This window comes from Vitis vinifera, chromosome 5 (assembly GCF_030704535.1).
Source record: "Vitis vinifera cultivar Pinot Noir 40024 chromosome 5, ASM3070453v1".
Taxonomy (NCBI): Eukaryota; Viridiplantae; Streptophyta; class Magnoliopsida; order Vitales; family Vitaceae; genus Vitis; species Vitis vinifera.
Genome location: NC_081809.1, coordinates 9,731,973 through 9,747,842, shown reverse-complemented (window position 1 = coordinate 9,747,842; position 15,870 = coordinate 9,731,973). Strand labels below are relative to the sequence as shown.

General features: G+C 25.1%; 1 protein-coding gene across 1 annotated transcript; it reads right to left on the bottom strand.

Moving 5' to 3' along the window:
• Positions 1-8,837: 8,837 nt before the first annotated feature.
• LOC100252791 (uncharacterized) lies at positions 8,838-12,172 on the bottom strand. The gene is made up of 5 exons (XM_019219939.2): positions 11,648-12,172; positions 11,093-11,146; positions 10,721-10,771; positions 10,358-10,387; positions 8,838-8,977 (listed from the first exon to the last, which is right to left on the bottom strand). Exons 1-5 carry the CDS (start codon positions 12,128-12,130, stop codon positions 8,882-8,884), a joined length of 714 nt encoding a protein of 237 aa, XP_019075484.1. The 5' UTR covers positions 12,131-12,172; the 3' UTR covers positions 8,838-8,881.
• Between the last annotated feature and the right edge of the window lie 3,698 nt (positions 12,173-15,870).

Here is a 15,870-nt window from a genome sequence, read left to right as displayed (position 1 = left end):
ATAGTATAGATTACAATCAAATTAGGATAAATAGAAGGAAAATTGAAACTTTCAGGCTATATTTGGTTCTCAAAAAATTTGAAGGAAAATGTGAAGGAAATAAAATAGATAAAAAAAAAGTAGAAGAAGATAAAAAATAGGTTTAAACTCAGTAAATTATTTTTATATGTTTTTTCAAACTCATTTCATTTATTTCCCTCTACTATATAAAAAATAGATAATTTAAAAATATATAAATTATTAAGAAATTTTAATTATATTTGATTTTCTTTTGTATTTTTCATGGTGAACCAAATATGAGAAATCATTTTCTTTAAATTTTTTTTTCTTTCCTTAAAACTTTCTAGAAACCAAACATAGACTTAGGTTGTGTTTGTTTTTTGGCTTAATAGAAAAAGCCAAATATTTTAACTTTTTCTATTCAGTTAAAAGTAACTCATTGACATCAACCAACATCATTAAACTAAACTTATTGATAATAAGTTCCCTTTAATTATGTTGGTTAGTATCAATAAGGTACTTTTAGCTGAATAGAAAAAGCCAAAATATTTGGCTTTTTCCATTCAGCCAAAAAACAAACACCACCTTAAAAAACCAGAAAGGATTCAAACTTAGTTTTGACATCTTACCTGAACACTAATTTAGCTATGGAAGTCAAAAGTAAACTCATAATAGATTGATTAATTCTCATTCAAAGATCAAATTCTAGGTTTGATTGAATTTTCTCTATTTGAGTTTTATTGAGGTAGTCAAAATTTTCTTCATAAAGCTATAATTATTTCTGTCAAGCTTCATCTTAGGATTCAATTGATATGAGAAAGATAGTTGCAAATTTTGAGATTTTGGATTGAATCTTGACGGAATTTGTAGTATTGGAGGTAGGTACCATGGCCACAAGTCTTGAAGGCCCTAGTAAGAAGTTTGAATAAAAGGTAAGAGAGTGATCTATTGTGACACTTCAATAATTAGTCCAAAAGCTACGACTTTTCTATGCAATTTGAATTGGTCACAGGGGAGTACTTGATTTTTATTGTCTAGTGTTTGAAAAGTACTAAGGAAAAAAAAAAAAGAATGCTGAAAAAAATGATTTTTTCATATTTTGTTTTAGTATGAAAAATGTAAAAGAAAGTGAAATATAACTAAAATTATTAATATATATATATATATATTAAATTAATTAATCTTTATATAGAAGAGTTAAATAATTGAAAAAAAATTAAAATAACATATAAAAATAATTTATTGGCTTTAAATTTATTTTTCATTTTCCTTCTATTTTTCCTCACTACTTTCTTTTCCTCGCATTTTCCTACAAACTTTTTGAGAACCAAATATAACCAGGGCATTGCAAGGTTAATTAATACATTTGGAGCTCACAATCCTAACAAAGTCACTGACTTAACCAACTCCATCGCCTTGATGAATACACCTAAAGAATTTATGAGTAAAGTAAATCAAAGAAAAATAAAATGTAATAGAAATGAAGTTGGAGAAAAGCATTTTATTAGGAATTATATAAGAATTTATTCATTTCAAATTCCACACTTCTTTATGCTTATCTTTGGTTCTAGGAAAAATTTGAAGAAAATGTAAGGGAAAGAAAATAAAAAGAAAACGTATGAGAAAAGACAAAATGAAGAAAAATTTAAAAATAGAATTAAAGTTAATAAATTATTTTTATACATTACTTCAAACTCATTTAACTTATTTTTTAACTTCTAAGGAAAGATTAAATAATTTAAAACTTCATAAATTTTTTACTAATTTTAACTATATTTCATTTTCTTTCATATTTTTCATAGGAAAATCAATCATGAGGAAATCATTTTCCTCAACATTTTTTGCTTTTCTTAATAATTTCCGAAAATCGGAAAAGAAAATTGAAGAAATAGGTGACAAAAAAATTATTATGTTTAGAACAACTTTTATTTTATTAATTTTTTCATTGTATCTTTTCATTTATTCCATTTTCCTCTCCATATGTAAGTATTCCAAAAGAAATCTTAGAATTGTATTGTCTTGATCACTCAAAGCCCAGCTACTACAATTGGTTGGCCAGTCAGCCATCATCATTCACTAATTTTATGATAAACCTTATAACAAGCAAAAGCTCCCTATCATATGTATAAACCAGGGTTATTTGCTATTTGTTTGTTTGTTTTTTCTTTTTTACTTCAAGCAACAATCTCAATAAAAATATACCATATACATGAGTATTGAAAATCAAATAGTATAGTTCCCAGCAAAGTCGAATAGTACATAGAATCGGTGAAAATCACATTGGGAGAGGTCCTTAATTATAACTAGATTTCAATAATGAAATACTTAGAGTGCGTTTGTTAGTGATTTTACAAAGTATTTTTTATATATTTAATGTTTCAAAATTTTTATATTTCAAGTATTAAAAAGAATAAAAACATTTTATAAAATTGTTGTCAAATGCACTTTTATAGAATGCTACAATTACTGGTAACGTCACTAACATAGTTTCCAATGTCAATTCCATTGTTAAAAGCCTCTAATCTCTGCCTCATTTTCTCCTTAAACTCAATGTAAGTTAAGGATGCATTAGTCCAAGTGCAAATTCAAGTGTATATGGATAGATTATAATGTTTTTTTTTCATTCATTTTTTTTTCTTTTTCATATTAATAACTTTGGGAAACAAGGAAGTTTAATTTTTTTTTAAAAAGTTTAAAATTTGGTTTGAAAAATAAAAAGAAATAATATTTTTATATGAATATTAAAATAATATTAATACATAATAGCATCTAATATGATATTAATATATATTATTTAACACAATATAATATTTTTTATTAATAAAACTTTAAGGCTACGTTTGGTTGACAGAAAATGATATGTACATCTTAGGATATCATATCATATCCCACTGGATAAAATATGCATACCCTAAAATATGATTTCCAATACGATATGATATCCTTGAATATACATATCCCAAGGACATGATATTTTAAGATAGCATATCCATCCAATGAGATATTCTATATTATATTATATTTATATTTAATTTATAAAATGAATAAAAAATAATATAAAATATATATTATTTTCAATATTTAAAATAAAAATTATATCACATTCAAATATTTTTTATTTTAAAAAATAAAAAATTTGTTATGTTTAACTATTCATGATTAAAATATTTAAACTTTATAAATATTTTTTTTATATTATGTTCTTTAATATGTAAAAATAATTTATACAACATATATTAATATTATTTTATAAGTTTTTTTTTAGCTTTTTAATTTTTTAATCATAAATTTAATTTATAATAAAAAAAATTATTTTGTAAAATCAATATATTAAAAAATAAAAAATGATAAAAAATAAATTTTAGATACATAGTGTATATATATATATATATATATATCATATCTTATCATATGATTAACATATTTATAATGAAAGGGATAAAAAAAAAAAGGATAATATATCCATCATTTATCTTATCCCATGTTTGGTTGAATATAAGATAAGATAAGTAAAGAGATAATTTATTCTATCCTATCACCAACCAAATATGGGATATGATATAATATCCTCTATCTTATCTTATCTCATGTTATATCCGACCAACCAAACAAAACCTAAATATTTTTTTTTTCTAATAAGGAATGAGATATGTTTCCATTCTAACTTTTATTTCTTTCTAGTTTAAAATATAAATTGGTCGAGGTTTAATATCTTATAATATTTTTATGTATTTGATATAATATCCTAAAATAATATTTATGTTACCATTTTTTAACATAAATTCCCTTAATTATTTCAAGTATTTACATATATGTTTTTTTTTAAATGGTTATTTTTACTAGAAAAAACGAGGCTAAAAAAAGATGAAGAGTTAGATTTCTAAAATTGATTTCCAAAATTGATTTTTCAATAAACATTTATCTGGTGATGTCTCCTTAATTTAAATTTTAAAATCTCAAATGATAAATTTGTAACACCCCAAAATTTAATCTAGGGGCAAACTAGTAATTTATAAAGTAATTAAGTAATTATTTAAATTCATTAAGGGTGAAAGATTCCTTTTACAATTAAAAATCCTAGGTATAAATTGGACTTTTCCTCTTGTCTTCTTCATTCAGAAAACCCTATCAACCAGAAGTAGAGAATTAGAGATCGTAGGGCTCAAGGGTTAGAGATTCAGAGTTAAAGTTCAAGTTTTTTTTCTAGGTAGGATTCTAACCCTAAATTAATATGTTATATTTGTTAGTTAGTTCTGAACATGCTAATTATTCATTGAAAAAAAAACTAATTTAGATTAGGGTTAGTTTTTTTTTTAATTCGTTTTAATATCAAAATATTGGAAATTTAGGATTATTGGTGGTTTTATTGTTAGAAATTGAGAAATCTTAAGTTTTTGAAAAAAAAAAAATATAATGATTCTCTAGAAGATTTCAATTTAGGCTAGGGTTAACCTATTTAAAACTTTTAGGTCAAAATATTGAAATTAGGAATATAGATTGTTCTATTGATGAAAATAGGGAAATTCAAAATTTCTTAGATGAATAGTTCTAAGTAATGAATTTTAAATAAATAAATAAATAAATAAATGAGTAAATAAATATATTGTTATATGTGGGTTAAGGGATTAGAAAATATTAGGAAAAAAAAAAGAAAATAAAAGAGAAAGAAAGAGAACGCGTGTGCATTGGAGGAAGTTTTTTTTAAAAAAAAAAAAAAAAGAAAGAAGAATGCGTGCCTATGGAAGATGGAGAATGGTAAAAAGAAAAAAATAATAATATTAATAATAAAGGAAGACGTGTACTAATATATTATTATTATTATTATTATTATTATTATTATTATTATTATTATTATGTTACCAATAATGGAGAATTGTTGGGGATACAGTTGATGTTTAGTGAAAAAAAAAAATTGAAAGCTAGAGAATAGAAGTTATCAATATTATTATACTAATGATGAGTGTAAGTTAATAAGTAGCATAAAATTTAATTAGTAGAATGAATTGTAGTTTAATTAAATTATGTTGTGTCCTAAGAAATAAATTGAAAATAAAATTTAAGTTTTATATGAATTAGAAATTTATTAAATTTTCTAAACTAGGAATAGATTAATGGTTAATTTTGCTTTTAAGCATGGATCAAATATATTTTGTATGAAAAATGTGTTATAACATTTATTTTGTTTATATCGAAATACTTGGGGATTTTCTGCTTTTCTAAGTTGGATTAAATAAAATAAAGAATTTGATTCTAGTTTGTTTGGCCCTTGTTAACGGGATATAATAGTTGACTTTGTGGCCCTTGTCAACGAGATATAATAGTTGATCTTTACATTTTTGTGGTGGGAAATGTAATTGATTTGGACTCCAGCCTCTAGGGGTTTGGTTAGATGTTACTAGTACTAGCAGTGTTTGGTTCCGTTCACCTTAAAAGGAACATTTGAGTCTAGCCACCTATTTGTAAAGTCCCATTTAAATGGACACTATTTGTTATTTGATAATCAGAGTGAAGACAATTGAAATGTATTTGATTTGAAATGGATATGAAATAATTTGATATATAGGAAAATGTTTGGTTAAACACCTTAAAATGTATTAGCATATTTGTACTCAAACGTTCTTATGAAAATGATTTTACACTAAATCTAGATCTCCTATTTGCAAGTATGATTGAAACTATTTGATCTATGAAATTGTATTAATATTCCTTATTGGGCTTTGAGTTCATTCCCATTTGTTGATAATTTTTTAGGTACCCTTAGTTCGGGCTAGGAGTGATGGCTAGGTCAGGGAATTGTCATCATTAGGATTTTGCTTAGGATGTTATTTTTGGGCATTGTTAGCTTATAAGTTTATGTTCATTTGGATTATTTGGTTTTTAGAAGCTATTTAGATATTGAACTTTTAAAATTTTTTATGATAGTTTGAAATTGAGATTTGGAGATTATGAAAATTTTTGTTAGCACTTGAATTGTTTGAGTTTGCAATCTATTTGGATAATGGATTTTGGTTGATGGATGCTTAGTTTTAAAGTTAAGTTTTGAAGATTTTAGAATTTTGTTCTGTTACTCTGAATAGATATTTGGTAATTGGTAACTTCTAGTTATAAGATAATTGTTTGGGTTAGGTTACACTTTAAACCTTTGGGTTTGAGGTGTGAAATGACTGTCACACCCTTGGTGTGGGTCTTGGGGCATGACAAAATTACCAAAAGAATTGTTTTTTTGATGATTAAGGTTATGTTGGTTCCTAAAAAATACTAAGAAAAAAAGAAAATCAAGTAAAATTAAAACCAATTAGAAACTTATGCATTTTAAAATTATTTAATCTTAATATCGATAAATTTAAAATAAATAAAATGGGCCTGGAGTACTAGCAAATAAAAATAATTTTTTAAATTTTAATCTATTTTTTATTTTTCTTCTATTTTTCCTTTGTATTTTCTTTTCCTTACATTTTCCCTCAAAATTTTCAGGAACCAAACATAACCTAAATTCTATATTGAGATTTTTTAATTATCATGATATAAATAATAGAAAAAATGTGATATTATTCTAGAGACAAAAATTGACCTTTTTTAATTGTAGTAGATATATGGATCATAGAGCTAATCCAGTAATTTAATGGGAAAATGGTTATAAGAAATGGATCTTTGCAAGGTTTAATTAATAGTATAAATTACAATCAAATTAGGATAAATAGAAGGAAAATTGAAACTTTCAGGCTATATTTTGTTCCCAAAAAATTTGAAGGAAAATATGAGAAAAATAAAATAGAGAAAAAAAGTAGAAGAAAATGAAAAGTAAAGGAAAATAAAAAAAATAGGTTTAAACTCAATAAATTATTTTTATATATTTTTTCAAACTCATTTCATTTATTTCCATCTACTATATAAAAAAATTAAATATATAAATTATTAAGGAATTTTAATTATATTTGTTTTTTTTTTTTTTGTATTTTTTATAGTGAACCAAATATGATAAAACTATTTTCTTTAATTTCTTTTTTTTGCTTAGTACTTTCTGAAAACCAAGCATAGCATTAGAAAACAAAAAAGGATTCAAACTTGGTTTTGACATCTCAGCCAAACATTAATTTAGTTGTGGAAGTCCAAAGTCAACTCATAATAGATTGATTAATTCTCGTCCAAAGATCAAGTTCTACGTTTGATTGAATTTTCTCTGTTATGAGTTTTATTGAGGTAGTCAAAATTTTCTCCATAAAGCCATAATTATTTCTATCAAGATTTATCTTCGGAGGATTCAATTGATATGAGAAAGATAGTTGCAAATTTTGAGATTTTGGATTGAATCTTGAAGGAATTTGTAGTATTGGAGGTAGGTACCATGGCCACAAGTCTTGAAGGCCCTAGTAAGAAGTTTGAATAAAAGGTAAGAGAGTGATCTACTGTGGCACTTCAATAATTAGTCCAAAAGCTACTACTTTTCTATGCAATTTGAATTGGTCACAGGGGAGTACTTGATTTTTATTGTTTAGTGTTCAAAAGTACTAAGAAAAAAAAAAGAACGCTGAAGAAAATGATTTTCTTATATTTGGTTTTATTAAGGAAAATGTAAAAGAAAGTCAAATATAATTAAAATTATAAAAAAATGTATATATTTTAAAATTAATTAATCTTTATATAGAAGAGTTAAATAAGTGAAAAAAAGTTTGAAATAATATATAAAAAAATTAATTGACTTTAAATTTATTTTTCATTTTCCTTCTATTTTTTCTTTTTTACTTTCTTTCCCTCGCATTTTCCTTAAAAATCTTTTCAAGAACCAAACATAGCCAGGACATTACAACATTAATTAATACATTTGGAGCTCACAATCCTAACAAATTCATTGACTTAACCAACTCCATAGCCTTAATGAATACACCTAAAGAATTTATCAGTACAAGTAAATCAAAGAAAAATCAAATGTAATAGAAATGGAGTTGGAGAAAAGCATTTTATTAGGAATTATATAAGTAGTTATTCATTTCAAATTCCATACTTCTTTATGCTATCTTTGGTTCTTGGAAAATTTTGAAGAAAATGTAAGAGAAAGAAAATAAAATGAAAAAGTAAAAGAAAAGATAAAATGAAAAAATTTTAAAAATAGATTTAAAGTTAATAAATTATTTTTATACACTACTTCAAACTCATTTAACTTATTTTCCAACTTTTAAGGAAAGATTAAATAATTTAAAACTGCATAAATTTTTAACTAATTTTAACTATATTTCATTTTTTTTCATATTTTTCATAGGAAAATCAATCATGAGGAAATCATTCTCCTCAACATTTTTTGCTTTTCTTAATAATTTTTGAAAATGGGAAAAGATAACAAAAAGTTTATTATGTTTAGAACAAGTTTTATTTTATTAATTTTTTCGTTCTATCTTTTCATTTATTCCATTTTCCTCTCCATATGTAAGTATGCCAAAAAAATCTTAGAATTGTCTTGTCTTGATCACTCAAAGCCCAGCTACTACAATTGGTTGGCCAGCCATCATCATTCACTAATTTTATGATAAACCTTATAACAAGCAAAAGCTCCCTATCATATGTATAAACCAGGGTTATTTGCTATTTGTTTGTTTGTTTTTTCTTTTTTACTTCAAGCAACAATCTCAATAAAAATATACCATATACATGAGTATTGAAAATCAAATAGTACAGTTCCCAGCAAAGTCGAATAGTACATAGAATCGGTGAAAATCACATTGGGAGAGGTCCTTAATTATAACTAGATTTCAATAATGAAATACTTATAGTGCGTTTGATAGTGATTTTACAAAGTATTTTTTATATATTTAATGTTTCAAAATTTTTATATTTCAAGTATTAAAAAGAATAAAAACATTTTATAAAATCGTTGTCAAACACACTTTTATAGAATGCTACAATCACCGGTAACGACGTCACTAACATAGTTTCCCATGTCAATTCCATTGTTAAAAGCCTCTAATCTCTGCCTTCTTTTCTCCTGAAACTCAATGTAAGTTAAGGATGCATTAGTCCAAGTGCAAATTCAAGTGTATAAGGATAGATTATAATGTTTTTTTTTCATTCATTTTTTTTTCTTTTCCATATTAATAACTTTGGGAAACAAGGAAGTTTAGTTTTTTTTTTTTTTAAATGAAAAAGAAATAATTTTTTTATATGAATATTAAAATAATATTAATACATAATAGCAATTGATATAATATTAATATTAAAAAATGATTTAAAATATTTACTGTACAATATAATTTAATGTATATTATTTAACACAATATAATATTTTTTATTAATAAAACTTTGAAGCTACATTTGGTTGACGGGAAATGATATATACATCTTAGGATATCATATCCTACTGGATAAAATATGCATACCCTAGGATATGATTTCCCATAGGATATGATATCCTTGAATATACATATCCCATGGACATGATATTTTAAGATAACATATCAAATGAGACGATCTATAGTATATTATATTATATTTATATTTAATTTGTTAAATGAATAAAAAGTAATATAAAATATATATTATTTTCAATGTTTAAAATAAAAATTATATCACATTCAAATATTTTCTATTTAAAAAAATACAATTTTTGTTATGTATAATAATATTCATGATTAAAATATTTAAACTTCATAAATAATTTTTTTAATATTATGTTATTTAATATATAAAAATAATTTATATATCATATATTAATATTATTTTATAAATATTTTTTTAGTTTTTATTTTTATTTTTTTAATTATAAATTTAATTTATAATAAAAAAATTATTTTGTAAAATCAGTATAATAAAAAAATAAAAAATAATTAAAAATAAATTTTAGATGCATAGGATATATATATCTCATATCTTATTATAAGATTAACATATCTCATATGAAAGGGATAAAAAAAATGGATAATATATTCATCATTTATCTTATCCCATGTTTAGTTGAACATAAGATAGATAAATAATGAGATAACTTATTCTATCCTATCACCAACCAAATATGGGATATGATAGAATATCCTCTATCTTATCATCTCATGTTATATTTAACCAACCAAACAGGACCTAAATATTTTTTTTTTTTCTAATAAGGAATGAGATATGTTTCCATTCTAAATTTTATTTCTTTCTAGTTTAAAATATATATTGGTTGAGGTTTAATATCTTATAATATTTTTATGTATTTGATATAATATCCTAAAATAATATTTATATTACCATTTTTTACATAAATGCCCTTAATTATTTCTTTTACAATAAGGCTTTGATATTAAAAACCAATTTACAAACCTAAAATTTCCAAAAAAAAAAAATTAAATTGGGCTTTCAAGAAAATAAAGTACAAAAAAAGTCTTACTTGTTTAGGGTTCGGCCTGGCTGAAGTTTTCTGGATCAAACAAGTAGATTATATCAGTAAAACTTATAAACAGTCCGCAAAATTGAGTAAAATAGAGCGATCTAAAATCTAGAGAAGAGCTGAACTAAAAAGTAGTGAAAATGAAAAAGCGGGTAAGCCATAAGTGGAGGCATGAATGTAATTCCTGTTTCTTCTCATACATAGATCCTATATTTTATGCAAAATATATATATAATAAAGAAAATTTTGACCTTAAAAATCAATCAACATACATACAATTTCAAAAAATTAGAAAAAATTTGGGCTTTTAAAAAATAAATAAGTTGTTCTTTTTCAAAAAAAAAAAAAAAAAATGGGACTTACGGTTTGAGGCTTCTGTGGCTTAGCGCTGGAACTGCTCTGTGAAGAAGTTGCCTGTATCAAACAACTAATCCATATTAGCAAAGCTTAACAACAAATTAATAATTGACACAAATATTGTATATTTTAAAAATTCAAGTAGACCAAATCCAAAGTTGAGAAAAACCTCAAGGGAAGTGAGTGAAATTATCCATATAATATCCTTTTCTATTTGATACGATGAATTATAATATCATGTCTCATTAAAATTCGAAAAAAAAAAACAAAAAAAATTTTTGACCTTAAAAATCAATCAACATACATACAATTTCAAAGAATTAGAAGAATTCGGGCTTTTAAGAAAATAAATAAGGTTGTTAAAAAAAATGGACTTACACTTTTAGACTCTGGTGGCTTAGGGTTGGAACTACTTGTCCCTGAAGAAGCTGCCTGTAACAAACAAATAATCTATATTAGCATTATCCCAAACAAAATCTAAATTATTTTAACTATTGTTATCCCAAACGAAATCCAGAGAAATGAAAAGGCGTTTATGGGTAACTCGAGGGCGTACGAGTGATTTTAAAAAATTATAATATAACCCCAATTAAAATCAAGAGATATTATGGATGAACAAAATAACTAAACATCAAACAAACAAATCACACCATTTGTTTGTCCTAATCTTTAAACATCATTTTAATTTGAGATAGTAAACAATTTTTGATGTCTCATTTTTTTTATGTTTGTAGAAGGCTGTCAATGCATCTATTCTAGTCATAAACCAGCGAAGAGCTCGACTAAAATAATCAACAGATGGGGATTGCTGAATTCTGATCCTTCTTCTTGTATATTGGGATCTAAAAACCAGCGAAGAGCTCGACTAAAAGTAGTGGAAAAGGTGGGTAAGTGGATACATGGGATGACGATGATGATGATTATATACATTACCTGACTCGTGTTTGGTTGTCCCTTTCCTCCCAGGGTGATGAGCCTCTTGTGTGCCAACAAAGTGTAGTTATCTAAAAAGGCAGCGTGCTGGTGACTGAACCTTTTGCCCCGGTAACACGCAGAGCAAAGATCAAATGTTTCATCGCTGCTTTCATGGCACTTAGCGCAACTGAAAAACAAACTCTTCAAAAAAATTCCACACCCAGCACAGAAAGGCCTACTACGGCTTTTAATGATATAGAATAGGGTGAGAAATTCATTGAAATCCAGACTTTCATTGCCATCACGGTCAAGCTCTTGGAAAAATCCGGAATTATTCACTAACCCATGGCCCTCTTCACTGAGAATCTTGATGAACTCATGGACGTCCACTGTTCCGTTTCCATCCTCATCCAGGCTATTGAAGAAATCCCGTGCCAACTGCTTCTGCTCTTCACTTCCATTTTCATAATAAGCTAATGCAGCCTCACTAATCTCTTCCATCGATCTCACTCTTCACCCTTGTGGCTTGCTTCTGAGTTCTATGAATGGTGAAGGACGTTCCATCGTTTATATACATATAAAAATTCGAGGAAAAAAAAAAGAAGCAAATTTTCTGACGTCTTGTTACTTTTGATCTCAAGCTTGTCCATGCTTACATCTTAATTTACCACACCATTCTTGTCTCTAGAAATGCTTCATTTTCTTTTGTTGTTGTTGTGATGGCTGGACCAGTACCAGTAAATGAACTCAGACCTATTCGACATTGTTGGCTAATACAACCAGTAAATGAACTCAGACCTATTCAACATTGTTGGCTAATGCAACCAGTAAATGAACTCAAACCTATTCAACATTGTCGGCTAACGCAACCAGTAAATTAATGAACTCAGACCTATTCAACATTATTGGCTAATGCAAGTTGCAGCTGAGAAATGCTTTGCAAAATTATTCAAGTCTACACATGTGGTATTTTAATTTGACAAGTCAAATTATATTTCTTTATTTGTCTAAAGAAATATAATCTGACTTCTTCTTCTTCTTCTTCTTCTTAAAAAAAAGAAAGAAATAAAAAAAAGAAAGAAAGTAGGTACGTGAATTTAAAAAGGCAAAGTAAACTCAAAACAAAATTAATATAAAAGGAAAATGCACATAAATAAAATCCGATTAATTCTTAATAAATTAATATTCACCATTTGTGAGGTTCGTTCTAGCCATATAAAATCCTTGATTAGTAATAATTAGATAAATAATAAATTTTGGGGACTCCATATATATATATATGAAAATAGAATTGGTTTATGGTTTTAAATCTCAAAAAAGAAAAAAAAAAACAGGGATAGTATATGATTAGTTGGTATTCAAAATAGACAATTGAAGTAAAATATTTTTTATCATCAAGAACACATTTTAAAAATAAAAAATAAAAACTAAAAACTAATAAACATTTTCAAAAGAAAAGAAAAAAGAAAAAAAATAAAATTACACATAGCTTAAAAAAGCAAGAATGATAAATAAAGAAAAAAAAGGACAAGAACAAAAATAATTAAACAACATAATTTACAAAAACAGACCCTTATTCTTTTTGTCTTATTTGTAAACATGATTCTCCTTTGATGAGATTTAAGGGGAAAAATGAAGAATAATTATTTTAAAGAAAAACCAAAATATATATATATATATATATATATATATATATATATATATATATATATATATATATATATATATATATATATATATATATATATATATGAATTAAAAAAATAGAATAATATAGCAAAATAAACATTCTAATATTTTCTATATAAAAAAAAAACCCAAGTAAAAGTAAAAGAATAAAAGGAAAACAAGTGAGAATTCTTTTTGCCTTTATGTTTAAATATGATTCTGCATTAAAAAGGACTTTAGAAAAAAAAAGTAAAAGAAAAAAATTTAGAATATAATAAAGTTGGTTTCTTTTTTTTTTAAGGAAAAAGCATGACAAATATATGAATTAAAACAATTTAAGACTCAAAACAGGGAGAAAAATGAATGAAAATCAAACACAAATTTTATCAAAGAATCTTTCATGGAAAAAAAAGTTATTAAAATTCATTAAAAAAAAAAAAAAGAAATACAAATTTCAATTAAATCTTTAAAAGGAAAAATAGGAAGAAAAAGAAAATTTGAAATTGAAAGTGTAATGAAAAAAATAATTTATTTAAATGGATGGAATTGACAAAAAAATTTGTTTTCCCACCTTCTCCCTTAAAAGAACATTGTAATAAACAACATAAATGAGATCATAAAAGAAAAGAAAAAAAACAACCGTTTAGAGACACTGGATTGGGAAATTAAAGACCATTTCTATGTGGTATCTCCTTAATTTAAGTTTTAAAATCTCAAATATTAAATTACCAAAAAAATAAATAAATTGAAATGATTAAATTTTATATTGATCTTTTTTAATTGTCATGACATAAATAGTAGAAAAGAAAAATGTGATATTATTCTAGAGACAAAATTGACCTTTTTTTAATTGTAGTCAATAAGTGCATCGTATAGCTAATTAAGTAATTTTAATTGGAAAATGATTATAAGAAATTGATTTTTGCAATGGCTTAATTAATAGTATATGTTATATCAACTTGTATGTAACTATTGAGAGTGAAGGTATTATACATAACATGAATATTCCCCCCAAAAGTTTTCTTTTAGTTCAAAATGATCAATATGTAGAATCAGAACCAATGATTATTGAGATTCGTGCAAGAACATAGATTACATTCAAATTAGAATAAATAGAAGAAAAACCAAAACTTTTAGAAAAAAAATATCTCAAACTTGGCTTTGATATCTAAGCTAAACACCAGTTTAGCTATGGAAGTCAAAAGTTGATAAATAAAAAATTCCTTGATTAACTCTCTCATATTGATCTCCGTGCCTTAACCACAAAGATATCTAAAGGCAAGATCAACATATTTTTTTATTTAACCCACAAACAATGCATGTTGGATTGATATCACGGTAGGCAATTTGACTCATATCCAATGATAAATGTATAACCATTGTCCTTGAATTATCAATGTCACCAAGTAAGGAACCCCACCGATGGGGTGGTTGCTCCCACTACAAACATGTTTAGTCTTGTCCTAATGGGGAGTCCATATCCCTTGATTCCTAAGGTCCAACCTGCCAATGGGGTGATGATGAACTCAAATTAAGATGGGCTCGACATTGGAGGCTGTGAGCTTGCCTAGAGCCCTATCCCACTTAATCTTTTGAGTTAATTAAGAGTATTTTAAAATCTTAGTAATTACCATGATGAATAAATTATCTATTTTGAGATTTTTCAAAAATATGTATTTCCTAATTGGAAACCTAATGTAATAGGAGAATGTGCATATGAAAAATTCAAATTTTCCATAAGAGTATTTTTCAAAAATAAATTTTGATAAAATCATTCCTTTCAAAATTTTAAAATTTATTTTCATAAAATTCTCATTCTCTTATACAAATCCAATTAATAAATATTTTATCTAGAAAATGCCTATAAAGAAATTTATTTCTATCAAATTACTAAGCTTTTTGGTAATAACCTTTTAATCATAAAAAATTTCATAATATTTATTCCAAATTGGAAACTCTAGTGTAATAAGGAAATTACCAATTTATAATATTTAGAAAATCTTGAGAGCACCTTATCCATTAAAAGAACTTTTGCTTCTCATATTCAAAATTCGTCTCAAATTTATTTTCATTATTCCTACATCTTTTCAATTTAATAAATATTCTCATGGAAACTTCATAATAATTTATTCCATTAAATACGATGGAAATTACAACCTTTTAGTAATTCTTAAATGAATAAAATATTCTCTATGAAAAACATTCAAAAATGTTTATTTCCTTAAAAGAAATTAGATAATCCATTTTGGAAAGTATTTTCAAAATATTTTATATCTCCATTAAATTACTAAAGCTTCTAGAAATATTTTGGTAACCTTTCTTATCATAAATTCTCTATAATGAGATTTTTCAAATTTGTTATTTGTCATTTAAATTGGGACTCTTATGTTATAAAAATTGCTCTCTTATTCCTTATTCTTGAACTATCTATGTCCTAGCCAAACAATTTTCTCATTCTCTCAGGGGGAAGAGCTTGGAGGATCATCATATATGTAGTTCTCCTTCTTTTAGGTGAGAGATCCTGGAGAAGCACCTATGCCATAAGCAAAAGGATAGTTCTAAAAGGAATAACA

What these genes read in the sequence shown, in the direction of transcription:
- LOC100252791 (XM_019219939.2), bottom strand. Translation starts at nt 12,130, where the DNA reads ATGGAAGAGATTAGTGAGGCTGCATTAGCTTATTATGAAAATGGAAGT. An exon ending in GACAACCAAACACGAGTCAG is followed by an intron (nt 11,147 to 11,647) that starts GTAATGTATATA and finishes TGTTTGTTACAG; the next exon opens with GCAGCTTCTTCAGGGACAAG. An exon ending in CCAGGCCGAACCCTAAACAA is followed by an intron (nt 8,978 to 10,357) that starts GTAAGACTTTTT and finishes ATTGAGTTTCAG; the next exon opens with GAGAAAAGAAGGCAGAGATT.